The sequence below is a fragment of the Gossypium hirsutum genome, chromosome D11 (genome assembly GCF_007990345.1).
Source record: "Gossypium hirsutum isolate 1008001.06 chromosome D11, Gossypium_hirsutum_v2.1, whole genome shotgun sequence".
Classification (NCBI taxonomy): domain Eukaryota; kingdom Viridiplantae; phylum Streptophyta; class Magnoliopsida; order Malvales; family Malvaceae; genus Gossypium; species Gossypium hirsutum.
Window position 1 is genome coordinate 72,286,302 of NC_053447.1, and position 27,255 is coordinate 72,313,556.

The window sequence follows — 27,255 nt, forward strand, 5'->3', positions numbered from 1 at the left end:
AAAATATTTTTTAATATTTAAAAATTATAATATTATATATTTAATTTTCATAGGAAATACATTACAAAATACGAAAATATATATAAAGCAAAAACAGGTAGTTAAAATGTAAAATGAAGGAGACGAGGGTGATGGCAATCAGAAAAATAGGAAGGAAATAGTCAAAATGTAAACAGTTTCTCTTGGCCTCTTTCACTAGCCTTTCTTCCTCATCTCTCTATTATTTGCACTGTTTTACGAGTTAAGAGGCTGTTAATACGTTATGCCCAACAATTCAATTCTCTAACATTCTAACCAAAATTCTGAAACAAAAATTTCTTGTCTTCCTTATCTGACTAAATGGGCCTCACCGAAGATCAGAAAAACGCTATGAAAGAGGCTTTCACTCTCTTTGATACCGACAGCGACGGCAAGATAGCTCCGACGGAGCTCGGGGTCTTAATGAGGTCCCTAGGCGGTAACCCCACCCAAGCTAAACTCAAAGAAATCGTGGCTCAAGAGAAGTTAACCACACCCTTCGATTTCTCACGCTTTATGGGGCTAATGGAGAAGCACTTAAAAACGGAGCCGTTCGAACAGAAGTTGCGTGATGCGTTCAAGGTGCTGGATAAGGAGGCGACCGGCTTCGTCCTGGTGTCAGATCTTAAACACATTTTGACTAGCGTTGGGGAGAAGCTGGAGCCAACGGAGTTCGATGATTGGATCAAGGGAGTCGATGTTAGCTCCGATGGGAAGCTCAAATACGATGATTTCATTGCCAAGATGGTTGCTAAGTGACATAGAAGATCATTCAATATTTCTTCTATTTTGTTCTTCCATTGTCAACAAATGCTTTTTTTTATTCTTTTTAAATTTCAACATTAGTGTTTAAATGTTTCTATAATTTCAGCAAAATCCTTTTCAAATAGAAATTTTATATCAGAATATTATGATTCGATTCTGAAAAGGGAAAAGAAATTCGTGTTGTAGTGATTTTAGTTTTTGTAATTTGAAATCAACATTGTAATTAAGCAATTGTTTTTTTTAAATATCATTTTCAATTTTTCAATCAACATTAGGTAGCTTTATAGGGCATTCACAAACACATACTTTACGATTAATGCATTTATCAAATTCAAAATGGAAACACTCTGATATAATTAATTTTTCATAAGGGTATTGAATAGTAAACAAGTTGTGTGGGATAAGGTAATCATGAAACCTTGGTAACGTACCTTGTTGCTCTGTTTGGTGGCTATAATTCATGAACCCAATTACTATAGGGAACATATTGTAAATACCTATGAATAATTTTATGAATAACTTTATGTTTGTTTATTTCTTTTGTTTGAACTAAATCATGAATTTCATATTCTTTTTAGGGTAAAGTACAAAAATTGTAACTAAAGTATTGTTTGTGTTCTATTTTGGTCACTAAACTTCTTCTTTTTTTTTTGTTACTAAACTATTCAGAATCAAATTTTTTGGTCATTGAATATTAACAGTTGTTTAAAATTTGACTTAATGAAAGTACTGACGTGATTTCTTTTTATTGGTGTAATGACAATTTAAACTCTTTATTAGTCACAAATTTCATCATTTTAACGCTTCTCTTTAGACTTGTATTATGTTCTTTTTAAATTTATGATTAAGAAATTTTTTTACTTAAATTTAATTTGATCCGATCCAATTCAAAGCGACTTATGAACCATATTTAACTTATAAATTATTATAAAATTAATATTTAGAAAAGGTCACATCTCAACAAAATAACTAAACATGTGTCGTGTAAACAATTTTATAAAATATATAAATTACCATAAAATAAATGTTCAAAAATATTATATGTGTCAACAAAAAAACTAAACACATGTCGTGTAAACAATAGTTTAGATAGTATTTTTAAATGTGTTTCTTAAAGCAATCCTTAAAAGAAAAAATCCTTAAATATAATAAATCAAAACCTAACGAAATTATTCCTTTTAAAACAATCCTTAAATATAAAATTTTGAAATTAAAAAAATAAAACAAAAAATAATAATTTTTAAATATACCTCTTGTTAATTAAGCATTTTAACGAGTATTAAGTATATAATTTTTTAAATAATTTTTTAAATATATAATAAAATAATATATTTCATATTTTTAATTAATTTTAAAATTCTTAATAAATGAAAAATGATAAAAGTTTTAAAAAAATGAATTTATTAAAAAATAAAAAATAAAAAATAAATTTCTAAAATAATTATTATAATAACATAAATGAGTTATAAGAGTTAAAAGGAAAAAAAATACTTTTTTAAATTATAAACACAAATTTGGTATTATAAATAAAAAATTTAACTATTAATAAATGAAAATATTAAGTAGGTAAGATAAATTAATTTTAAATACATTAAATTTAAGCACATTATTATTTATATCAGTGTAACAATATGAAAACTATCCCTATTTCCATCATTATTAATCTCTTTTACTTTTAGAATTTTCAGATTTTATAATATTATCTTTTTCATTTTATTTTTTAAGAAGTAAATTAAATAATAAAATAATTAGTAATGGGTACAATTTTATTAAGCTACAATATTAGAAAGTATATAATAAACTCTATTTTTAAAATAAATTACCCTAAAAAACCTAACAAATGGTAACGTGGAGGCAATAAAAAATATTAAATTTAAAAGGGAAAAAGAAGAAATAGAAAACATAAAATTTGTTTTTGTAATATTATTATTTATTTAAAGAATGCAATTCAGAGTTTTATTTTTATTTTCTAATAATTTTTATTTTAGGTAAAAGTGTATTTTTTAATATTTTAAATGTGTTTAATTATTATTTTAATTATTTTACTTAATGTAAATTTTTAAATAAAAAGTGTTAATAAGATAACTAAGTAGTAGCTACTTATCACTTAATATACAAAATATTAAGATGATGTTTGGTAAGCAGAGTTTTATGCCCTTTTTAACTAATTGGGCACAAATGGAGAATTGTGTAGTCAAACCCTCTAATTGTAGTATTTGATAAATGGAGGTTTGCAAGAGCTTGTTGAACTAAAACCTTAAAAACAAAAAGCGCAGGGATGAATAACTTTTTTTAAAGCTGATTGGGAATGAGATATTGGAATGATATATTTGACCGTCGTTGCTAAAAAATTACTCCCTTTGCCACATGCTCTCAAACCTAATAGGGGTGCCAAGATATTAGTAGTCTTCATTCTAAAAAATATTCACTAATTAATTTATGTACTCTTAATTTATTTTCAATTTACTCGTGTAAAATGATTTCTTATGCAACTTAAGAAAATTGCAAATAAGGAACTTAAGAAATTTGTTTATTTAAATTTTCAAAAACTTCACTAATTAATTTCCGTAATGGATGTTTTAATTCCTTGGTAATAGTGATTTATTTCAATAATTTCACGCAATAAATACTAAAGTATTATAAACAAATAAATAGTTAAGAATAAAATATGTCATGCCCTTATTTGTTAGTTTACATCAGCTTTCAACTATCAACTACATTTTATCAAACACTTTTAGATAAATAGTTAATAGAATCAGTTGGAGTTGGTCAAACCAATCACTACAATCAACAATCAGCCAATTGCCAAACAGGACCTAAGTTGGTTTTATTTTATTTAAAAAATAAAATAAAATATCTTTTTAAAAATGAGATTTTTAAATTAGCATATGCATCTTTTATCCAAAACAATATAAAATATTATATTAATAAGATTAAAATTAAAAATAAATATTTTTTTAAAATCAATACTTACTTTTATCAAACAATATAATTATATTTACTAATTTAACAAACAATTTATTAATATAAATTCAACATTTATAAAATTTATCAATAAAAATTCAATAGTTAATTTTCTAACACTTAAATTTTTAGTTTACAAAACCCAACCCTAAATTTATATTATTTATTATTATTAATTTTTTTTAAAAATTCACAATATTATTTTTTTAAAAGTTTTTCTTAAATGTTGTTGTTTTTTTTTATATCTTTTAAAATTTTTATTTATTTCAAACAACAATCATAAAACAAATATATATTAAAAGAAGATGAGAAAATAAGGAAAAAAAATTTGAGAGGACTAATCCTTAAATACAAAAAAGTTTATTTAAAAAAAATAAAACTAAAATAATAAATGTTATAAATGTTTTTAAAAATACCACATGTTATTACGTATATGACTCTTTGAAATGACTTTTCAAATATATAATAAATAATATATTTTTATAATTAATTTTAAAATTTTCAATGAATGAAAAAAACGTGTTTTTAAAATATATAATAAGATTTGTGTATACAGCTTTGATTTACTCGAGTGATGTCTGCAGGGGTGAAACCGGGGCTCGTAAGATTTCATCCCTAAAATGGAAATTTTTATATTTAGTTATTTTGAAATTTTTAAATTTAGAATTAATAAAGATAAATTTTTATTTTGCCCCCTAAAATGATAAAAATTTTGATTTAATCCTTTAAAAATTATAAAGATAAAGACTATTAAAATGATGAAATTGTATTTTTAGTATTATAAAAATTACAATTTAATTTCGGCCTCCTAAACAAATTTTCTTACTTTGCCCTTGAATGTATGAGCAAACAGTCTAAAAAATTGGGTATGTGTTAAAATGGCAATCACGTAAATATAAGAATATCGAGTTACATATTTTTATTTTTAATTTGTCAAAATTCCTAAATCCCATTAGAGATTTCGCCCACAAAGGGAACCAAACAGACCATACTGATCGGTTCATCTATTTAGATTCAAAAGTGGAAGAGCTTTGATAAAAATATAAACAAAAAAATGAGTTTGGACAAAAAATAATGCTCATTTTCTTAATGGGTCGAGCTTTGAATAGGATTTTTTGGCCCAAGCTCAGCCTGAATAAGTTGATTTGTTGTTATTTCGTTGCTGTTTTGTTACAATTTTGCTATTATATTGTTATTATATTGTTGTTATTGTTTGGATATTATATAATTATTAATTTTGTTACTATTTTAGAGACATTTGTTTGCTAAGTTGTAATTATTTTAGTATTATTTAAATATAAATATTCTTTTTAATGTATTCTCAAATTGTTCGGAAATATTTATTTTGATGTTTGTAGTGTATTTGATTTTAGATAAAAAATAATATAAAAAAATTAATACAAGTAGACTAAATCAAGCTTGGATAAAATTTTAAGCGAACCGAACACGAACCTAAAAAATAGACCTAAAATTTTATACCGACCATGATCAAATTTACATACAACCCACAAAATTAAAGAGAAGACAACCCCACTTTTCTTTAATTTAGACTCCTGCTGCACTAATTATGATGTGCAAAACAAGGAATTTCACCTAATTACCCAATACTCTAATATTTTTTTTTTTCACTCTAATGCAATCTCAGTAATAATTATGCTGTACAAAACAAGGAATTTCACCTAATTACCAAATACTCCAATAATTTTTTCACCTAATTATTTACTTCATTTAATTTTCAAGCAACGCTGATGATGCTATTGTTATCCCCATTTGACATGACGACGAGAGTAGACGAGTGTGCCGCTGCTGTTGATTGCTCATCGGCGGATGGTGTCGAGAGTTTTAGCGATAGAGGTAAACGGTCTTCTTCGGCTTTCTGGTTTAAATTAAGATCAGCCATTTTCGATGATGGAGGAGCGGGAAGAACCGGTATTGGACAGATAACATAAGAAGAGGTGTTCGCTTTGGGGCTCGGCGGCCTTGATATGAGATTCTCCTTCGAGTTATTATTTTCTGTTACTGATAAATCAGTCAAACTTAGAGTTGCCGGAAACGTTGTCGGCATAGAAAATCCATTCATCTGTGGTGACGAAACGTTTTCTTGATGGGCGACTTCATCTTCTTCCAATATGGTCGAATTTATGAACTGCAGGATTCATCACGAAAATCAAATATATTAGAATTTATGAACCGTAGGATTGAATATGATACCTATCCATGGGTCGGGTCAAGCCCGGACCTATAAACAAATCTAGAATTTTGTTAGGACCTGACTCGACCCTTAGATAAGTCTAAGATTAATAATGAAAATCAAATTTAAATAAATATTTATAGATACTTACCGAATCAGTTGTTATATCAAAAAGACTAGATCTGCGACGCCTCCGATTCAAGTTATTTCGCCTAAGAAAATACTTTTGAGCGTGACTAGCCACTTGGGTCGGTGTACGTGTCTTCACAAAATTTCTTGAAATTCCTCTCCAATCCCCTTTCCCTACTTTTTGCAACCCCAATAAAAATAATTTATGTTCCTCTTCCGTCCATGGTACACCTATAAACAAAATCAAAATTTCAAAATAAAAACTAAAAAATCAACATTAATCTATTCATTAATATGTAATTCGATCATGAATATTTGAATTATTATACCTCTCTTGCGTTCACGGCTTCTTCCTATTCCAGATCCATGAAGAACGTCATCAGAAGCATAGCCAGCATCGGCGTTAGAAACCTGAGGTTGATCGAACTGAGAAAGATTATTCATGCTAACACTTTTCCTGAACGACCCTTCCATGACTCGAACACCGAATAACATGATACCCTTCTCTTCTCCTCCTCCACTTCCACCGCTGCCATTGCTTGCATCACCGGCAACAACTTCACCGCACGTACGAGAGTTGTGGCCGTTGTTTCCACAGTGAGAGCAGCTACGAGACATACTCGTGGTCATGAAAGGGAAGAGAATCGTTGAATCCTAAATGAAGAAGAAGAAAAATGGAATATAAGAAAAGATAACTAAAGGGATGCTGTGGTTCATATATAGTGCAAATTAACCAGTGCTTTACAAGGACTCACTGAAAGCTACATCATGTCTTACTGAAGTTCAATATCTACCATAAAATCTTGATTTTCTAGATCATGAATCAGGACCCTCCAATGTGCCCAACCCCTTTAATGATTTAAATAAGGCCATTGTTTTAACAATACTTGAGTTGGTACATCCATCACATGGTGGATGTTTTATTTTGTTTTCACTTAAACAACTAGTTTAGAAAAGAGTAAAATATTAAAGGGTTTTCCTTTTTGGGTAAAGTGCACATATAATCATTCTATCAATAAAAGTTTGCAATTTAGACATTCACATTACATAATTCGTTTATTTTGGTCATTACGTTAAAATCTCAAATGGAAATCTAACATGACATTTTTAAAAATGAACGAACTATGCAACGTTAGGGGTGTCAGTGGGGCGGGTTTCGCGGGGTCCCGCCCTACTTTGCACTCAATTGAACGAGGATAGATACAGGTTTCGCAGGTAGTGGGGTGAGGATGGGAACAAAATTAGACCCGTAATGGGTGGTGGGACAGGCGTAGGTATAACCTTGTACCCACCTCATCCCCACCCGCCCTGTATATTATAATAAGTATATTTAAAAAATAAAAAATTAATTTTGATAACCGTACTCAACTCACATTCACTGCTATTTTGCACTTGTATTGCATTCACTGCTATGATGTATTTGAGACATTGTTTGTATTTGGATATTATGTAAGGATTTTATTTTCTGAGATTTTTAAACTAGTGTTGAAGTTATAATTTTTTTACCAATTAAAGGGTCGTGACGACATTTTTTTTTAAATGGTGACAGTTGAAATAATGTCACATATGTGGTGGGAGTTTGGAAGACAGGTATTTCATACTTTGTTCATAAAAAAAATTGATTTATATTTATTTAACTAATACTTATAAATATATCGTATGAAGTGGGTTGCTGGGCGAGTATAGCGGGGATTAGGTGGGTTTGAGGACCAACGTGGGTTGTAGGACACGGATGGTTTTGAGTTTCGTACCCGCAATGGGTTGCAGGGCAGGGACTAGGATGAAACCCCTGTATTCGCCCCGCCCAATTGACATCGCTATGTAACATGGGTGCCTGAAATGAAAATATTTTGTAGTTGAGTGACTATATGTATAGTTGACCTTTTTTCTTGGACTCTCAACACAAACTCAAATTGCAATCCTAACAATCATATTATTGGGAGGAACAATTATGAACCCCACAAGGATTCGTGTTAAAAGACTATAAAAGAGACGAAGAAAAAATTTTCACCGTCTTCCTTAAATAATTAAATTAATTTTGTGTTGACGTGAGAATTTTTAATTAGGTAAAACTATTTGAGAATAAAAAAACAAAATAAAATAATTTAAACATGGGTATATTCTAAGGTTCAACCTGGACGAGATATAAATCATGGGGCCATTTGGGTTTAGGTAAACAATAATTTAAATGATGTGGAGAAGAGATATAATATACTTTTTTAGGAAACGATAAATTAATAAATAAGAAGTGGGTAAATTATATCATTAGTCACTAAACTATAAGTAAGTTTTCATTCCGGTCACTTAACTTTAAAAAATTACAAATTGATCATTGAACTATTCAAAAGTTTTAATTATAGTCAATGGAAAATTAAAAACTATATATGACTTTCTTTATTTACATTGCCTACACCAATCGAAAGCTCTCTTTCCACTTCTCTTTTACAATTTAATTTTTTTTATGAAATTGCTTTGGACGTTATGAATTTACGAACCAAAATTCAAACTTGGATTTAAAATCTACTCATCGATGGGTATTAATCCACCATACCGATGGTCAAATAATCGCTTAGAGATCGTTGGTGGAACTTAAAAAAAAAAACACTTGACAGTCTAGTGACTTAAGTAAAAGCTTCTGAATAGTTCAGTGATTTTAATGAAAATTTTTGAATAGTTTAATAACCAAATTGTAATATTTTTAATTAAGTGACTAACATAAAATATTCATTTATAATTTAGTGACTAATGGTGTAATTTACCCATAAAAATTAGGAGAGAATGTAAATGATTAAAGAGAAGGGATGGTGGAGGGACTGAGCATTTCTCTACCGTCAACTTGGCATATTCGCTGCTCCTCTATGTCACCCTTCTTTGCTTATTTATTATCACCCTTAGTGATGGGTGTAGATGATAAACATGGACCCCATTAATCACCCACTTTCTATTATGGCCATATAAATAAATAATGGATTTTGTAAAAAAAAAACAATCATAGATGAAAAAAGGTCAAATTCTGCTATTAGACCCTGTATTTTGAATATGTTGTGGATTTAATACTTGTACTTTAATTTAATTATTTACAGTCCTGACCAAATGACAATTATTAAATTCATTAAGTTGTTATATTATTTTCAAAATTTGATGCATCAAACATATTATTCCATGTGCAATACATGTCAGCTTACCATTTTCACATATTACTTTCACACACACAAAAAAAGTTAGTATATTTAATGACTATCGTTTTCATTAAGACTCAATTTCGAAATCCTAATCTGTCTATTTCATTGAAAACGACTTTCGAAAAATGATTTCCGAAAAAGTTAATATTTTCTAGTGTTTGGATAAATCTGTGTAAAATATTTTATGTTATTTGGCAGGTTTTTTGAAAATATGTTAGAAAAATTATTTTTAATGAAACAAATATACATATGAGATTTTCTTATATTTTCATTGTTTAATTGAGTTTATTTTATATCTATAAATTTAAATTTTACATTGTTCTTTAAACAAATATTAGAGTGCAATTTCCTTTAAACAATCGAAATTTATATTATAATAAAAAAATATGTTGTAAAAATCAATGCCATATATAAATATAATAATAAATAATTCTTGATTAAAACTTAATTTAAATTACATATTATATATATATGAGAGTACATATTGACACATTAGAGTTGTAAATGATAAATGATGTTAAGTATTATTTAAACAAATACTCATATTTATATAATTAAAATATCATATTTTTATACTAGGTTAAAATATGTCATAAGTCCTTGTACTCTTCGTAAATTTGAAATTTAGTCAATGTAATTTTATCATTGGGTTAGTCATACTTTTTAGATATAAAAAATCAGGTTCAATTATTAGCATTATTAAAAATATTTTGTTAAATTAATGATCATTATAACGATATTTTTTAGTTACATGAATATCAAATATTTTTTATTTAAAAATGTGATATCAATAAAATTGAAAAAAATAACAATGTTAATAATAATTGGACTTAATTTTCAAATCTAAAAAGTAGAGGGACTAAATTCTTAAAAATAAAAATATATATATATTAAATTCTAAATTGGTGAAGAGTATATTGACTTATGACATATTTTAACATTTATATTACAAAACATTTATTATTAATATAGTTATAATTGTAATAAATATTTATTATTAAAATATTAATATTAAATATTTTTCAATAAAGAATATTATTTAAAATTATAATTAAATTATTAAATAATTTATTAAAATAAAAAAAATTATATTAATAATTTATTATATGATTAGATATAGATAATTACATATATATTAAATAATATTGAAAATTATAATATTTTTTTAATTTTAAATATTTTTAAAATAAAAATATATTATAAATATAATAATAATTTTGATTTGTTAATTTTTATATAAAAATAAAACCACTATACTTTTTAAAAGAGTAAATTATTTTATAGAAAAAACTTTCTTATTTTCAGTTGACTAAATTATTTTTCATTAAATAAAAGTAAATACAGAAATAAATCCAACATGTTCGGCCCTAAGACAAAACCGCAAGACATCATCCTAATAACCCAAATTGTTCAACTAAATTATTGTAAGGATCATAGCCTCGTGAAGATTCCTCTTTACCCATCAACTGATCAATCCCTGCAAAAAGAACTTTTTAAAAAAAAGGAAAGTTATGATTTCGACACAAGACCAAATGCTACATTTTAGTACCTGATTCAGAACCTTGGAAATAGAAGCTTTCAACCCCTTGTGAGAAGCTGTCAATGAAGTCCAGACCTACTGGTTTGGTCTTTTTCTCTTTTGTGCTCACATCTGGTTCAGGTTCAGCATTGGCTGAACCAGTAGAGACCTGAAATTTTCTTTTTGAACGAGCACGACGATTCTGAAACCAATTATATACATTAGTTTCAGAAATTTGACCATGTTGTGCTAGTTCAGATGCTATCTCTTTGATTTTCTGCTTGCTTGGTGTCCCGGTTCCTTGCTCATATATATTCTCTAGAATTTGAAGTTGTAATGGCGTTGGAGTCCATCGCTGTCTAGGAGTGATCTTGTGCCCAAAAGAGGCTGATATTGGATCACAGTATAGATTTCCCAACCTTATGCCTGAAACCAAAACAGCAATTGATGATAGGACTAAGGCAGCCAGCCAACGATTTTCTCTAAGCTTTTAACTCTATGGTACTTAGACCAGATGCAGTACGAGGAACAAAATCGGAAACAAAACCTGTTATTTATTTGGTAAGCATTAAGCAATATGATAGACTAGTCATACAAAAAGGAAATACAATTTTACGATTCTCACAATTTATTTCTATAAAGTAGAATTAAATCTGATTATGGGTCGGTTGATACAAGATTTTAAGTTAAGATCAGACTCAAAAAATAAATCTAAAATTCTACCTAAGCTCAACCCAAATTAAAAATACTAAACCCAAATCCATTCAGACCCACTCGTATTAAATTAATTTAAATAATACTAAAATAATTACATCTTATCAAGCAAAAATGTCTAAAATAATAACAAAGTTAATAATAAAACAAGAGTTATATAATATCAAAATAATAACAACAATATAATAACGAAATGATAGCAAAACAACAACAAAACAACTGATTTAAGCCAAGCTGAAACCAAAAAACACCACCTGAGGCCCAACTCATTTAAAAAACGGAAGTTATTTTTTATCCAACCCCATTTTTAATCTATATTTTTAACTAAACCCTTGCACTTTTCAAACAAATTTTTAAGATTGGATAAACAATCCGACCATCTACATATAAAATATTTTAAAAAACCCAACATAACAATATTTTTAAAATGTTTGTAAAATACTATAAATAATATTTATATAAAATTTTGTTCTAGAAACTGCTTGATGTTTATTTTTAGAAATTAATGAAAATTCCCAACAACATTTGCTACTTAAAAAAACAAAATTATATTAAAAATAAATAAATGAATAAATTAAAAATCCAACATCTAAAAAAACGTGGCCTTTCTTTAAAATCTTCATCTTCTCAAAGAGAAAACTGCAGCCTTCAATGAAAGCTCTTTTTTTCACTTTTGCTTCTGTAAAACCTAAATTGCCGATTTGGATCAAATAAGAATCCAAATGGTGAACTCAACTGGGGAACATGTCGAAAGAAACAAAAGAAGCAAGAGAGAAGAGAACCAGTAAAATCGTGGCGGGCAGACATGGATTTGTGCAACTCGGCAAGCTGTTCAGAAATGGCTGAATAGGCAACGATCTGTTTCTTCAGTTCCTCTACCTGTTCATCACTCATCACTTTCCCGCAAACCCCATTCTGAATTTGGTACTGCAAATACTCTTCTTCTCCATGTTGATTCTCCCGCTCCATTTTTTTTTATCTCTGTATTCCCGTTAGAGACTTTTTAACTTTGGAATATCTGTTTGTCAATTTATGGGAGAAAAAGCTATAACAAAGAGCAAAAAGCTATCTTGAATAGATATTTTGAGGAATTAAGGGAGCAAAAAGCTGCGTTAATTAGCAGTGTAGAAGATTCTTCATCATTGACTTTATGACTGATTTGGATGAGGTTATTTCCATCAATTATGTTAGAAAATTTTGGACTCTTTTTATTTTTGATAAATGTAAAACATCACTTATATTTACTTTCCAAAGTAAAATGAAATTACCAAAGTTAACATAGTTGAATTCATGGTCGGTCGGGTCGGGTTGGGTTGAGTCCGAGCGAAATTTAAGCATAATATTAAAATATTTTATATTTGCTTAAATCTAGTCTAATTCGAAATATGAGTCTAAAATTTTATTTAAATTTGCTCATATTTGTAAAAGACTATCCATCTTATTTTTTGTCCACCCATATTATTTTAAAAGTAATTTTTATATTATTTTAATTTAATATTTAATAATTATATATTTTTTATTTATTAGAAATTTTTATATAGTTATCTTAACATTATTTTAATATTTACGTTAGAGTAATATTATATGCTTAGTATAGATTATGTGTACAATAACTTTTAAATTTGTTTTGTACTCTACTCCTCAATAAATTCAGTCCGCTATTATTAATAAAAAAAATTATTGAAATATTCAATGAATAATTTAATTAAGTCGAATTCTAATGGTAAAATTCAAATTAAATGTGAAGAGTAATCAAATTCAGATTTTAAATAAATGTTGATGGGTCAAGTATTTAAATAAAACATATCTAGAGAAAATAATAAATTGCAGATTGCTTGGTCAAGTTGGGGTCTTACGTGAAAATCAAGCCTTCAAACCTTCGATTCCGTTTCTTATGAAATCTCGGACATCTTTCAACAAGATAAAGCGAGTGGTGCTTTTGATCTTTTTAATTTGATGTGATTTTCTGTTTATTTTTTCACAAAAAAGAAGAAGTAAGTTTAGTCCATTTTGAATAAAATATTTTTAAAATTGGAATAATCTTAATCACCAAAGTTTAAAGAAAAGTAAAATAAGTTAATTGCTTAATTTGTATTAGATCTTGTAATTATTTAAGTTTATTTTTCTTACTTAACTAATATTTAGATACTATTTATATTTAGATATTGCAATTATTTAATTTTATTTTACCAAATTAATATTTGGATCCTACTTTATATTAGTTTGTCAAATTGAACTAAAAATGTTACTAAATTAATCATAAAAGTTATAAATTCCATAAAAAAATCAAATTTAAAAAAATTTGGAGTTAATAAAGGACTAAAAAGGATTATCTTTTTTAAAATATTTAAAAAAATTTAGAGTTGGTAATAAATTGGTGGATTTTTTAAAATTTGAGGGCCAAATTTATTAACGTTTTAGAATTAGAACTAAAATAATAAATTTTATAAATATTGAAGGCTGAATTTGTTAAAATTTTTATATTTAGGATCAAGTTAATGGAATGTGCAAATATTAGAGGGTAATTTTGTTACTATACCAATAAAAAAAGCCCACATCAACTCAAAGGGATTAAAATATTTAATTTCGGAAAGTTTAGTGACTAAATAAAAATAATAATAGTTAAGTGACCAAAATAGAACGAAAGGCATATTGGGTGGCCATTTTTATAATTTACCCATAAAAACTAATTTTCAGTATTTTCCACGTTATTATTTGAAAGAAGGATTAATTTGCATATTTCAAAATATATAAGGATTAGTTTTCTATTTTTTTAATAGAGGGGTGGCCCTAGACGGGCTTCAAAATTTGGAAAACAGGCCGAAGAGTTTTGGCCCTTTTACATTTTAACACCCGCCCGTCCCCGGCCCACTCCAAAAAATAATCTTAAAACTATATAAAAACAAGACAGTGCATCTTTTCTTCTTCGTGGAAGATTCAACTCAATCAAAAGCATTTGTTTTCTTATTTTTTTACTCTATCGATTGGGTTCATTTTTTGATTATCCGACGATCAAGGAGCCTCCCTGCTCGAGCTATGTTCAAGTTCTGGTGCTGTTCTTATTTAATTCTTTAATCTATTTTCTTATTTAATTTTCAATTGGCTGTGATTTTGACTTCAATTATAATTTCCGTGAAATTAAATCTGAGTTTGTTTTATTTTTAGGGTTTATCGTGTTAGTTAATCTTATTTCCTTTCATTTTTAATATAAATTGTATATTTAGAATCATCATTTACCTTTTGTTTGTTGGTCTCTTCCATGATCAGGGATTAAAATTTGAACAATTGGGTTATTGCCATTTGTAGTATAAAAAATGTTTTTAGTTGGAATAATTTGGGGAATTTTTGTTGCATTGGTGCTTTTTTTACGAAAAAGGTAAATTAGAAGCATAGAGATCAATCACTAGGAGTCAGATTACATTTTGTTCTTCTACTAAAAAAGAATAGTTAAATTAGTCATTTACATTAAATTAAAGAACTAACTAGATGCTCTTAAAAATTTCATTCATTTCTACTGGTAAAAATTGGTTCATGTAGGTCAATACACATGTCATTGTTGGGTTATTCTATTCAGTCATATTATTCTATTCACTCATCAGTTTTTAACAATACAAATGAATGAAATTTTTAATAGAAATTATCAATTTACTCTTTAATGGTGGACTAATTTGCCCATCTTTTGTAGATGGGGCAAATTGCAATCTGACTTCTGGTACAGGGTCTTCATGGTACTTTTAAAATATGTTTGTTTCATGGAAAATAGTTCGTAAACAGAGCCTTATAACATATTTGTCTTCATGGAGTTTGATATAAGGATGAGCTTCTCTTAATTGCTTGACATTTTAATGTACAATTCACAAATGTGGACATGTTTCAAAGTATTCTTTTTTGTGCTATTACCTTATGTTGGTTTTTCAATGGGGGGCAACACCGTCAAAATCTCGAGAATTTTCTGAAAAGTCATGTGGTTATACGAAGTTGTGTTGACTGTCAAGGTTGTAGTTGTATGATACGGTCAGAACTCACACAATTATGATCGTTTTGTGATGTATTTGCTTGTGTGTGCTTATATATATGTATACTGCTTTCACTGAAAGCTCGATCATGTTGCAGGAATTCACACGAGCAACAAGCTCAGCCACATCCACAAGAGGGTTCTTCCTGTTCGTGGTATCCGCCTTCTGTTGTTGGCTCCACTAATTCTTCCCGACCCGCAACACCGAGTAGCAGTGCTTCTAACAGCTTCAACTCGCAAAGGCCTGCAGAATGGTCTCATTCTCCGTCACCGGTTTCACCTGCTGAAGCTGCTGGAGTCATTGCTCTTTTAAAAGACAAAAGGTAAGGGGTTTGGTTTGTGCATTCTGTCTCAGTATTGGCAGAGTAATCTTGGTTACTCTTAAATAATGTTTGTCGAAATCCTAATCACTTTCGTATTTTTCTCAGTGTTGATGAATTACGGAAGCTTTTGTCTGATAAGGATGCGTACAATCAGTTCTTACTATCAGTTGATCAAGTTAAAATTCAAAACAAAGTAAGTAACAAAATCACTTTTGTATTTGCATGTTGTTTTGTCCTTTTGCACCATGCGTCATGTTCTTGGTTTTAGTCCACTTTTCTAGTCTCAAATTTTGGTTCGCCTTTTAGACCATAACATAAACAAGGGTATCAGTTAACCAGTGGTTTTTTGGCAAGATTGATAGTCTGTTTCTATTACAGATTGTCGATTCATATTGCTAGTTTTTTTGTGCTGCTGTTGCCATTTTGAATGTCGAAATGCTGGTTATGAAGATAAGTAGTTGTCGGTAGCCTGCAGGTATATTACGGTAAGGAAATAAGGTTTCATAAAGTTCTAATGTTTCAGAATTTAGTGGACTACGCTCCCTTTTATAAGGGATTATTCAGTAACTCAACTTGAAATACCGAGGCAAAGATGATCTCATGGTTGTATTGGTCTCAGAGATTGTCTTATGTTCAAACTTAATTAGGAGTAAACCTATAGTGGTTAGTATACCAAATTCTGTTATCCAGTTCACCTTGGTGTTCTATTTCAACATAAACCGCACAGATCGTTGCTATTCCTTGTCGGCATCATAACCCAGTTGCATTTTAGCTATTTGTCGATACCCTTTATTTGAACTACACATGCATGCGACGATACAACCGTGTTTGTTGTTACTCTGTGTTTCATCAGTTTCTTACTCATTAGAGATTTAATGTTTTACCAGATACGAGATGAACTCCGAAACGAGACTTTGCAGCTTGCTAGTGAGTTCTTATTCCATGAATATTATGATAATGCCATAAATTTTCATACATAGAAATTCCCATTTACATGTTTTTGATAAACAGGGAACAATTTGGATAAAGAACCACAAATAATGGAGCTAAGAAACCAGGTGAGGTTCTCTGAACATATTTTCGGTTTTACGTCACCGATTTAATGCATGTAATATCGATACTAAAACCCTTTTTCTCTCTCTCTTTCGTGTGATCAGTGCAGGATTATCCGCACAACCGAATTGGCTGCCGCTCAGGAAAAACTAAACGAGCTCGATAGACAGAAAGAAGAAACTTTGAAGTTCTACTCCCCTGCATCATTTATGCATAGGCTTCAAGGTACGTATTAATAATATCACCTACTTGGACTCAGATATGAGTGTTTGATTGGGGTATATGTTTGACATGGGTATGGTTACATAGTATATTTGCTATAAGAAGCTCGGTAAGGCTTCGATACATAAGAAATAAAAGACGGTTCTTCTTTGTAGATGCAATGAATGTGACGGAAGAAGAATCAGAAATTGTGAACAGGCAACTTCTTGACAGGGAAATAGATCTGGGTACCTTTGTACAAAAGTACAAGAAGCTTCGGATTAGTTACCACCAGCGAGCTCTCATTCATCTCGCTGCTAAAACATCTCCTATCGGATGAAACGGAGATCGATATTTGATTGTATCTGTATAAACTTGATATCGACAGATTGTTGCTTGTTCTTGCTTGGCTTATGAAATCATATGTTTTGAACCTTTCAACTTTTTCCAATAAATACAAGTTTTGTAGTTTGATTGTGTTCAATAGGTTAATTCTGCAATTTCAGTCTCTGCAATTAAAGAAAGTTGTGAATTTAATTTCTATATTTTTATTATATCAATTTTAGTCCTTGTATTTTTCAAATTTTGAAATTTTAGTCTTGATCCAAATATTAGCAGCAATTAAATTCATTTGGTTAAATTCAATTACTGGTTATGTACTATGCGTACAATATAAATTTAATTCATTTTTTCTAATTAGTTCATTTAAGTCCTTAATTTTTTCGAATTTCAAAATTTTAATTTTAACGTAAATGATAGTTGGTAATCCATTAATTGGATTTATTTTTCGTGCATCAGATTTTGAAAATAGAACTTTACTTAACAAAATTTAATGACTATTATTGGGTTAGGATTAAAATTTTCAAATTTAAAAAGTAAAAATACTAAAAGTGATCAAATGAAAGTATGAAGATTAAATTTACAACTTTTGCTAAGTACAGTGGCCAATAGTAAAATTTAACCTGCTCTATATCCAGCTGCAAATGTCACAGTCCGTGCCCTTAACAGCCAAAATGCTAAAGTATAGACCCGTGACACAAATTTGAATTAGTAATACATCGAAGTGTATCAATTGGGAAAAGAAAACAAGAACATGGCCTACTCTTCCGCCTATTGCCTATGTAATTCACGAGACCGTGAATGGCAAAAACTCGTTATAGTTCGTCGTTCAAACACGGTGCATTATGAGTTATGACTATAAACATGATACGATTTGATACAGTAAATAATTTGCGATTTACTTGGAAGTTGACGAACTAATATCGGGCATGCGTTGGCTGAGCTTCATGTACAAACCCTGCAATAAAAGCACATTGTCAACAACCTGTGCCTGATGAGAGATCTTATGGTTAACGAAAAGAGGTAATGTTACGAAGAGAAATTACGTTTGTTGTATGTATCGTAGCTCCGGTGGTCATACTAATGTTTTGATCCGGAACCAGCTCAAAATTCAAGCGTTGAAGGAAAATTGCAAGTGCAACAATGGCCTCTAGTAAAGCAAATTGATCACCAACACATTTACGAGGCCCCCCGCTGAACGGAATGAACCTGAAGATGTTCTACCGTAATAATATGATGAAGAGTATGCAATGCAAATGCGGGAAGGATATCGTGGACGGGGAGAAAACTAGTAAAACACGGTTGTTTTTCGTACCTGTAATCTGTGTTTGATTCGTTAGGGACTGAGCTTTCCAAGTCGAACCTTTCGGGCACAAACTCTTCAGCTCTTTCCCAGACCTGGAAAGAAGAAAAAGACGGAAAATCGGTTATTGCTGTCCAAGAAAACGGATGGTAGGAATCGTAAAACTCCCTATTTTCAAACTTAGAATATTCTACTTGAAGGAAACAAAACGTTGATCGGTTATGCAGTCTGCAAATTCAGCATAGAGATAGTGCATGTACAATTTGATACGTAAGATGCGAACAACGGAAAATGAGGTATTTCACAGAGGATTTGGATATATTCAAAAAATTTTCTAAAGTATTCCCATATATTTGGCGGGGTCTTTTAGGTTATATACATCGGATACAGGTATCAAACACAGGCATTTTAAGAAAAATGAAGAAACGGAACAACATAGGAGTAATAACCAGGAAAAAATTCAAAGAAAAAAAAAATTACGAGTATGATGAAAATAAGCAAGCACCTGTGAAGAATGATGTATATTATATACTGAAATCATTATGTCTTGACCAGCCTTAACTTTATAGTCTCCGGGAAGAACATCGTCAACTTGAGCTCTCCTTATCAAGACCTACGAGTACAGGAAGCCAGAAAGTATAAAACACAGGTCAATTAATCGAGAAAATATGCGAGAAGTTACTAGGTTTGTCTTCGTTGTCTACTAGAAACTAGAAAGGTCGCAACTTACAGGAGGATGTGGATATAGACGCAATGACTCAGTTATGCATCGAGTTAGGAACTTGAGATCCTTTATGTCTTCATAGGTAGGGTTCCGTCCCTCTAAGACTCTGTCGACTTCTTGTTGTGCTTTTACCAATGCCGAGGGATCCTGCATTAGAAAATGGAGGAATAGAGCGAAGTTACTCACATTTTCGTTTTTCTAAACTTTGTTTATCTAGCAAATCCAGAATGTTAAAATCGAAAAAATAAAAATTGGGAAGAAAAGAAGATTGATGGACCTTGAGTGCCTTGTGTTAAAAGTAATTTTCCGTCAATGTTAGACTGAATGACCCGAAATGAAAACAAATCCTTAGTAATGTAATGCATGAGACAGTGCCTAGATTGACCAGTGTGACCTAAACCCGGGAAAAACCAGAATTACTTTCACACTGCAACCGGCAGAGTTTTGACATGCAACCCGACAATTTGGTAGCATATTGAACAACATATAATGCAGATAGAAAAGAAAATACCTTGCTTAGAAGATACAATGTCCATGTCAATACCGAACCAGTAGTCTCGTGACCTGCAACTAACATTGATAAAAGGTCATCTCGTAACTGCAAGCTTGAAACCTGTAACAGATTGAGCCATCATAATAAGAACAAGAAGCAAAGTGTTCACACTTCAAACAAAGAAATCATACAAGAAGAAGTGAAGACCAGTTGCGCACCTCTTCCCTGCTTGCAAGCAAGAATCGAAGGATACTTGGATCAGCATCATTTACATATTCCTCCTCGTTGATCCTTTCACCTTCTTTTTCAACAATCTCTTTGCACTTTACAATAAGTTCTTCAACGGCTTTCCGAATGACTGTAACTGCTTTTTCAGCCTTTATTTGTCTCGGAACTATCTTGCACAAAGCACTAATCTACAAATGAAAATTAACGACTGATTCATCATCGAAAGATCAAAGCAAGAAAAGCCAAATAAGGGAACATGAGGAAGAACTTGCCTTCCAATAGGGTAAAATGTCCGTGGATCGTAATTCTGCTTCTTTCAAAGCAGTATAAACTGCATCAATGACAGGGCTATCGGTTGTCAACGAATCGAAGTTATAATTAAATACCGAGAGACCGATAACATCAAGAGTCAGTTGAGAAAACTTTTCTTCCATGTTCACGGCAGTGCCATCAAATGCAAAAGGTTGCAGCTTCTCTACTAATCTCTCGGCACATTTGCAAAATACCCGATCAACCATAACAGACAAATACTTCTTGTGAAGAGATGGAACTACAGCCCTCCGCCTCACCTATCCAAAAATCGATTTTTTCATGCTCGAAACTTGAAACGGAAGACATAAGATTCAACTAAAGTACAATACCACAGCCAGTTTCTAACATTCAGAGTCATAGATCGATTGTTCGTAAATGTTAACCAGGTCATCGAGTCTTCATTTTTAATGAAATACATTTGTCTGAAACATATTTGAACACGGGTATCTAACGCTTAGACCCAAGTCTGAGCAACATAGATATCAAGCACTAGATTCATAGCAACTAGGCAAAGCAATCAACCTAGAAGGGATTTCACTCCTTTTCCTTAGTAATCACTACTCAACCTATTGTTAATATCAAAGATTGCTAAGACTCTTTGATTTTCATGAAATACATTTGTCCTATACAAATTCAAACACAGGTATCTAAAACTTAGACCCAAATCCGAGCAATACAGATATCAAGCACAAGATTCATGGCAACTAGGCCAAGCAATCCACCTAGAAAGGATTTCACTCCTTTTCCTTAGTAATCACAACTCACCCTATAGTTAACATCATAGATAACTCTGACTCTTTGGTTTTCATGAAATACATTTGTCCTATACATATTCGAACACGAGTATCTAACACTTAGACCCAAATACAAGCAATATAGATATCAAACACTAGATTCGAAACAACTAGGCCAAGCAATCAACCTAGAAATCCTATAATTGATGTCATAGCTAGCTCCAACTCTTTATTTTCTTCACAAAGTACTATTGTCCGAAGCATATTCAAACATGAGTATCTTAACAGTTATAACCCGAGTCCAAGAAACATAGAGATATCAGGCACTAGATTCATAACAACTAGGCCAAGCAATCAACCTAGAAGGGATTTCTCTCCTTTTCCTTATAAAATCACTACTCAGCCTATAATTAATATCATAGCTTGCTCCGACTCTTTATTTTTCATGAAGTACCATTGTCCGAACTCCGAAGCATATTCAAACACGGGTATCCTAACACTTAATAATCCAAGTCCAAGGAACATAGAGATATCAAGCACTAGATATTATAAATCAAGCTAAAAAAAACCATGTAAATGTTCTCTCCAAATATAAATAGAAAAGCTTGAGAAAATGGGCACAAGCAAATATCAACACTTACACACAAACCCGAGTAACATTGTTATTGAGCACTATATATATATATATATATCAAGCAAAAGAACCATGTAAATGCTCTTATCCATTATCAATAATACACAAAGTCCAAACATAGAAAAATTTTAACATACACCTGGTGGGCACATATCAATATCCGACACTTCCACCCAAACCCGAGTACTATACTTATCAAGTAGCCAATTCTATGCAATACAATAAAAGGAAACCAATGATTACCGTCCAAAGAGAACCTTCAGCAATGGCGAAACCCGACCCGAAAAGAAACTCAGAGACCTCAGAGACAAGTCCTTTAGCATATTTACCATAGTTTCTCAACACATGCTTAGCAATGGCCGGGTTACTAACCACCACAAAGTTCCTAGGACCAGCAGCTAACCGATATATAGGCCCATACTCATTCATCCACTTAAACAAAGGCAAGAACAAAGCACCACCAAGAAGCTCAGAGACATCCTCTAATTGAGCACTAGCTATGGGTATACCCGAATCGTCGTTGGAGCCCAATGTTAAGGACTTAGTCAATGAAGTGAGCCAATTGGGACTAACCCAAGATGTTGTTTTTGATGGGGTTGTTGGTTTGGGTTTAGTGGTGGGAGTCTTATCAATGGAGGATTTGATTGTGAAAGATTGAAACGGGATAGTTTTATTAATGGGTTTTTGTGAAGGAAATGAAAGGAAAGTGAAAGAGCTAGGAGCAAGATAAGATTGCATGATGGGGTTTTTTTAAAAATGTGTTTTTTTTCTTAGGATGACTTGTTGTCGAAGTTCAGTTGTGTCTGGTTTCAGTGTTCTTCGCCATGGCTGCTAACTAACAGAAATGAAGGTGTCTTCTTTTTTTTTTGGTTCTATATTGAAGATGTCTGGTTTGTGGTTAAAAAAAAAAACATATCCGATATAACAGCTAAGAATTTTAAAAAGGAAACTCGAAATTCTATTCGTAAGGGAGAATTGCAACCAAGGTCACTAAATTATTAGTATGTTTACGTTTTGGTTACTCGATTTCAAAAAGTTATAAAATTATTATTAAATTATTCAAAAATTTTCATTTAAGTCATTTAATTATTCGAAAGTTGTAACGTCCCAAAAACCCCTTAGTCGTAAATAGTATGTGATAGATTCTTAGTGAAATAAGGTATAAGATCGATGAAAGAGAAGGTCATAGGATCGTAAAGGAAGTTGAACCAAGAAATATGACATGACATATTAATTTAAGGTAAGGACTAAGTTGTAAAAATATGAAAAGTGTTGTGGTTTTAGTGTAAATATTTAAAAAAATTATGAGGTCAAAATATAAATGCGAAAAAGTTGAAAGACCAAAAGTAAAAATACCCCAAGGGAGGAAGGACTAAAGAGTAAAATAAATTGGTAAATGAGGATCAAATTAAATAAGTATAAAAATAAGAAGAATTAAAATTAAAAATAAAAAATGACATGAAAGTGAATATTGAGATATGACAAGGGCAAAAATGATCATTTCTCAATCAATATAATTATCATCATAATAGTTTATAAATTATTTTAATATTATTTTATTATAAGATATTTTAATATTTTAATATTTTAATTAATTAAATTAATGAGATATTTTCATGGAAAAATCTAGAAATTTCTCTCATGTTTCCATGCTTCTCACGTTACTATATATATAAGAAGAGGAGATTTTTATTTTGTTACAATTTGGTCCCTTGTCATGTAATCTCACTATTTCTACTAAATTTCTTGGAAATTTTCATAGGCACCAAAGAGGAGAAATGAAGTAGAGGCTCTAGAGAGTATGTTCATCAACTTAAAAGCAAGAAAGTAGTAGACGGAAATGAAGAAAATTAAAAGAAAAGAGAAGGAAAGTCATGAAGTTGAGGAAGAAAAGGGAAGAGAAGCAAAGGGGAGGAAATTATTGATAAAAGAGATAAGTTTTCACGTTAACTTTAGCTATATTTCAAATAATTGAGTTAGATACATCGTGATTGGAATGTATGATGTGTAAATTTAATCGAAATAGTAAAGATGGGAAGTATTTTTAGAATGAATGATATATGGCGACATTAAGTTTTTACGAGAAAAAGAGATATGATTTGTATCATGAGAAATGTTAAGATAAATAAATGAATATGTGAATAACATATGAATGCATATGACTAAATTGAATAATAATAAAAATTATAATGATTATATACATCCAATTGAAAGTTAATGCAAAGAATCTTGGAAAAGTAAATATTTCCACTAAAACAGTTTCTAGATAGCAACAGTAACTCAACTTTGAAAATTAACCAAAAATCGTAAAAACTGAGTTAAAGCCTATTAAGTCTAGTTTTGTATAGAAGAAATGATGTAAGCAATGAAATTTTTAGATCATGAGATAAATAAATTTAAGTGACATAAAGTCAGATCGATTTCAAGTTCTCTTGTTCTAATTTTGAAAAATCATTAAAAATTGTATAAAAAATATTTAGGAGACAAAATTTATATTTTTAAAATCTTAACGAGTCATTTTCAAGAGAAACAAACAAAAATATTATACAAACCCTATACTGTAAAATAAATAATTTTTAGTGAAGAATGGTCAGAATTGCCTAGCAGCAGAACAATAGAAGAAATGAAGAAAAAAAAACTATACTAATCGACTTATGTGAAAATTCTAAAATTTTTATGGTAAAAATTTTATTAAGTCTAGTTTTGAAAACAACAAGCGGATCTTAATTTTAGATTATGTACGCCAAGATATAAATAATTTAATGACAGCTACTTAAGTAGACAACATTGTTAAGAGTATATGTGTAATTAGTGAAAGAATAATTAATATTACATATAGGCTACTATACTAAAAGCCAATGACTCTCATATATATACATGTACATATATGATATGAAATGGAGAGGAGGAAGAGAAAAATAATAAAAAGAGTTGTAATGCTAAGAAGTTGATATAAGTGATGGAATTAAAGAAATTTAAATGAAATTGTTGGGACGTTAAGTTGATAATTATTATATGATAAATTGAAGTATTATATGAGTTTAAATTGATTTATACATGTGTTGGATTATGTGGTATTGATCTTAATATTAATATATAGAAGTTCTAACTTGTTTAGCATAAGAGCATTTAGGGTTGCGACACTGGCCTCAAGACGTCACAACATGAGCATCAGAGAATCTAGTGTCATGATACTGGTTCCATGATGTCGTGACATTGATCCTATTTTGCTCTAGCTTGTTTTTTTTTATCCGAGAGAGTCTCAAATGAACCCTAAATGCAATAAGGCTTTAGAGAAAACCTAGAATTGTTACAATAGGCCTTAAATGACCATTAAAAGACCTAAAAGAAGAGTAAAATCTAAATAACAAAATGGGCTCTAGAGTAATGTGTTTACCCTTAATTGTAGCATTCATTGCTCGGGTTTAAGTAAGAGCTAGGATTATGGGTGTTACAAAAGTTTTTATTAGTAAGTTTATCTTTTAATTACTTGGCTTCAAAAAGTTACAAAATGTTTATTGAATTATTCAAAACTTTTCATTTAAGTCACTGGACTGTTAAGTTTTTTTTTTAAGCTCAGCTAGCGAGCTTTAAGTGACAATTCAACTATTAGTACGATAGATCAATATCTATTGATGAGTAAAATAACATACCTTAGATACATGTTAATTTGATTGTCAGTGTTAGAGATTAAAGAAGAAAGTTGTTTAAAATTTAGTTAACAAATTCGTGATATTTAAAGTTTTTTTATGAAAAGAAAACTGAACTATAAAAGATAAGAGGAATGATAACTTTTTATTGTTGCAGGTGGTGCGAGTAAAGAAGGCCATAAAACAATCATTTTAACAAGTCAATGACTTAAATGAAAACTTACGAGTAGTTTAGTAACCATTTTGTAACTTTTTGAAGTTGAGTAACCAAAACGTAAACTTACTAATAAGTTAGTGGCCTTAGGTGTAATTTACCCTTCTTAATTTTTATTTTTATTTTTTTGACATGAACTCTGGGATTTTTTATTAAAATTTAGGCCAAGCCCGGTAAAATCACAAACCCTAAAACCTAAGGAAACAAATAATGAAACGGGCCTTACCAAAATATCCCAATCAAAACCTAAAAGAAAATCAAAAAAACCTAGTGGGTTCAAGCCCAATCCTAAAAAAAATGAAATAAAGCTTTCCTAAACCCTAACTTGACCCTTCTTAATTTTGAAATGGTTTTTCTATTACTATTTGTGTTTTTCTATTTAAATTTAAATAAAATATAATTTTATTTTTAAACAGTAAAACAAGTAGTTTTAAGCAGAATCGTAAATTGTTAAGGATATTTTAGTTTGTGTAAGTCAGAATTAGATAAATTCGGGTTTTAATTTTTTTTAAAATTATTTCGAGTTGAGTATTTTGGGTTTATATTTTTTGGGCTTAGACTTGAAATTTTTTTAGAAATGGATTTCAGTTCAATCCATTAATCCGTCTCATTTGTAAGCAAATTTGTAAATTTACAAGCAGAGTTTAATTTAAAAGTATTAATAGTTACCATTTAGATAGGACTAAAATTTTAAAATTCGAAAAATAATTTTTTTTAAAATACCATAACTAAATTTACAACTTATAGATAATAAAGGGACTAATAGCAAAATTTAACTTTTCTAACGCATTTATAAACAACTTCATATCGTTTAGTCTTTTTAGTATTCGTAAGTTACAAATTTAATTATTATACTTTAATTTTATATTTTTAGTCTGTATTTTTCGAATTTTAAAATTTTAGCCTTAAATCAAGCAGTAGTCTTACTTCCAAAATCTTATGTGACAACTGTATTCTCATGTGTAATGTTCGTGTCAACTTGCTATTTTCACATAACACTTACAGAAAAACTCAAGTCATTGTTTTACTTAATGGACTTAACAACCATTGTCTGAGTTTGGATTGAAATTTTAAATTCCAAAAGTATAAGGACCAAAAAACAATTGAATTATAGAATAGGGACTAAATCTATAACTTAAACACAATGTGAACCTAATAGCAGAATTCAACTTAACGAAATTAATTGCTATGGTTTGAGTTAAGATTGAAATTTAAAAATTTTAAAAATATAAAAACTAAATGGACTAAATTATAGTATGTGGGCTAAACCCTAAGAAGATAAGAACTAACAATAGAATTTAACTATTTTTGGCTACCTCTTAAGTTCGTTGGAGAACAAACTAAATCGACATTTCCAGTACGAGGATTCATGATTTTAGTTAATAAATTTAGCAATTATTATTTAAGTTCAAATTGAAATTCTAAAAATTCCAAAATTATATGAATTAAAAATTATCAAATCGCAAAAGAGGGATTAAATCTATAACTTAAATATAGTACGAAACTTATAGGAAAATTTGATTTATCTGATTTAGAGGTGTTCATGGGTC

The 27,255-nt window shown here is 29.8% G+C and overlaps 5 protein-coding genes across 5 annotated transcripts; 2 read left to right on the forward strand and 3 right to left on the reverse strand.

Moving 5' to 3' along the window:
• The first annotated feature begins 150 nt into the window (after positions 1 to 150).
• LOC107905948 (probable calcium-binding protein CML13) lies at positions 151 to 1,052 on the forward strand. Its single transcript, XM_016832753.2, has one exon. The coding sequence runs from the start codon at positions 340 to 342 to the stop codon at positions 775 to 777; it is 438 nt and encodes a 145-aa protein (XP_016688242.2). The 5' UTR covers positions 151 to 339; the 3' UTR covers positions 778 to 1,052.
• A 4,148-nt stretch (positions 1,053 to 5,200) lies between these two features.
• Positions 5,201 to 6,897, reverse strand: LOC121223565 (transcription factor MYB1R1). The gene is made up of 3 exons (XM_041105294.1): positions 6,397 to 6,897; positions 6,090 to 6,298; positions 5,201 to 5,893 (listed from the first exon to the last, which is right to left on the reverse strand). The coding sequence occupies exons 1-3, from the start codon at positions 6,695 to 6,697 to the stop codon at positions 5,483 to 5,485; spliced, it is 921 nt and encodes a 306-aa protein (XP_040961228.1). The 5' UTR covers positions 6,698 to 6,897; the 3' UTR covers positions 5,201 to 5,482.
• Positions 6,898 to 10,554: 3,657 nt separating this feature from the next.
• On the reverse strand, positions 10,555 to 12,658 carry LOC121223566 (WUSCHEL-related homeobox 8). The gene is made up of 3 exons (XM_041105296.1): positions 12,265 to 12,658; positions 10,799 to 11,194; positions 10,555 to 10,726 (listed from the first exon to the last, which is right to left on the reverse strand). The coding sequence occupies exons 1-3, from the start codon at positions 12,449 to 12,451 to the stop codon at positions 10,638 to 10,640; spliced, it is 672 nt and encodes a 223-aa protein (XP_040961230.1). The 5' UTR covers positions 12,452 to 12,658; the 3' UTR covers positions 10,555 to 10,637.
• A 1,744-nt stretch (positions 12,659 to 14,402) lies between these two features.
• Positions 14,403 to 17,542, forward strand: LOC121223567 (vacuolar protein-sorting-associated protein 37 homolog 1). Its single transcript, XM_041105297.1, has 7 exons — positions 14,403 to 14,532; positions 15,596 to 15,820; positions 15,926 to 16,013; positions 16,708 to 16,747; positions 16,832 to 16,878; positions 16,978 to 17,098; positions 17,251 to 17,542. The coding sequence occupies exons 1-7, from the start codon at positions 14,519 to 14,521 to the stop codon at positions 17,412 to 17,414; spliced, it is 699 nt and encodes a 232-aa protein (XP_040961231.1). The 5' UTR covers positions 14,403 to 14,518; the 3' UTR covers positions 17,415 to 17,542.
• A 423-nt stretch (positions 17,543 to 17,965) lies between these two features.
• Positions 17,966 to 22,755, reverse strand: LOC121223568 (carotene epsilon-monooxygenase, chloroplastic). The gene is made up of 9 exons (XM_041105298.1): positions 22,085 to 22,755; positions 20,434 to 20,730; positions 20,152 to 20,349; positions 19,952 to 20,053; positions 19,447 to 19,587; positions 19,222 to 19,329; positions 18,729 to 18,811; positions 18,460 to 18,622; positions 17,966 to 18,371 (listed from the first exon to the last, which is right to left on the reverse strand). The coding sequence occupies exons 1-9, from the start codon at positions 22,577 to 22,579 to the stop codon at positions 18,312 to 18,314; spliced, it is 1,647 nt and encodes a 548-aa protein (XP_040961232.1). The 5' UTR covers positions 22,580 to 22,755; the 3' UTR covers positions 17,966 to 18,311.
• Positions 22,756 to 27,255: the final 4,500 nt, after the last annotated feature.

What these genes read in the sequence shown, in the direction of transcription:
- LOC121223566 (XM_041105296.1), bottom strand. Translation starts at nt 12,451, where the DNA reads ATGGAGCGGGAGAATCAACATGGAGAAGAAGAGTATTTGCAGTACCAA. An exon ending in TGCCCGCCACGATTTTACTG is followed by an intron (nt 11,195 to 12,264) that starts GTTCTCTTCTCT and finishes TTTTGGTTTCAG; the next exon opens with GCATAAGGTTGGGAAATCTA. An exon ending in TTTCCAAGGTTCTGAATCAG is followed by an intron (nt 10,727 to 10,798) that starts GTACTAAAATGT and finishes TTCTTTTTGCAG; the next exon opens with GGATTGATCAGTTGATGGGT.
- LOC121223568 (XM_041105298.1), bottom strand. Translation starts at nt 22,579, where the DNA reads ATGCAATCTTATCTTGCTCCTAGCTCTTTCACTTTCCTTTCATTTCCT. An exon ending in ACATTTTACCCTATTGGAAG is followed by an intron (nt 20,350 to 20,433) that starts GCAAGTTCTTCC and finishes TTTCATTTGTAG; the next exon opens with ATTAGTGCTTTGTGCAAGAT. An exon ending in GTCTATATCCACATCCTCCT is followed by an intron (nt 19,330 to 19,446) that starts GTAAGTTGCGAC and finishes CTGTACTCGTAG; the next exon opens with GTCTTGATAAGGAGAGCTCA.
- LOC107905948 (XM_016832753.2), top strand. Translation starts at nt 340, where the DNA reads ATGGGCCTCACCGAAGATCAGAAAAACGCTATGAAAGAGGCTTTCACT.
- LOC121223565 (XM_041105294.1), bottom strand. Translation starts at nt 6,697, where the DNA reads ATGACCACGAGTATGTCTCGTAGCTGCTCTCACTGTGGAAACAACGGC. An exon ending in AAGCCGTGAACGCAAGAGAG is followed by an intron (nt 6,299 to 6,396) that starts GTATAATAATTC and finishes TTTTGTTTATAG; the next exon opens with GTGTACCATGGACGGAAGAG. An exon ending in TTGATATAACAACTGATTCG is followed by an intron (nt 5,894 to 6,089) that starts GTAAGTATCTAT and finishes TGAATCCTGCAG; the next exon opens with TTCATAAATTCGACCATATT.
- LOC121223567 (XM_041105297.1), top strand. An exon ending in GCTCTTTTAAAAGACAAAAG is followed by an intron (nt 15,821 to 15,925) that starts GTAAGGGGTTTG and finishes TATTTTTCTCAG; the next exon opens with TGTTGATGAATTACGGAAGC. An exon ending in TAATGGAGCTAAGAAACCAG is followed by an intron (nt 16,879 to 16,977) that starts GTGAGGTTCTCT and finishes TCGTGTGATCAG; the next exon opens with TGCAGGATTATCCGCACAAC.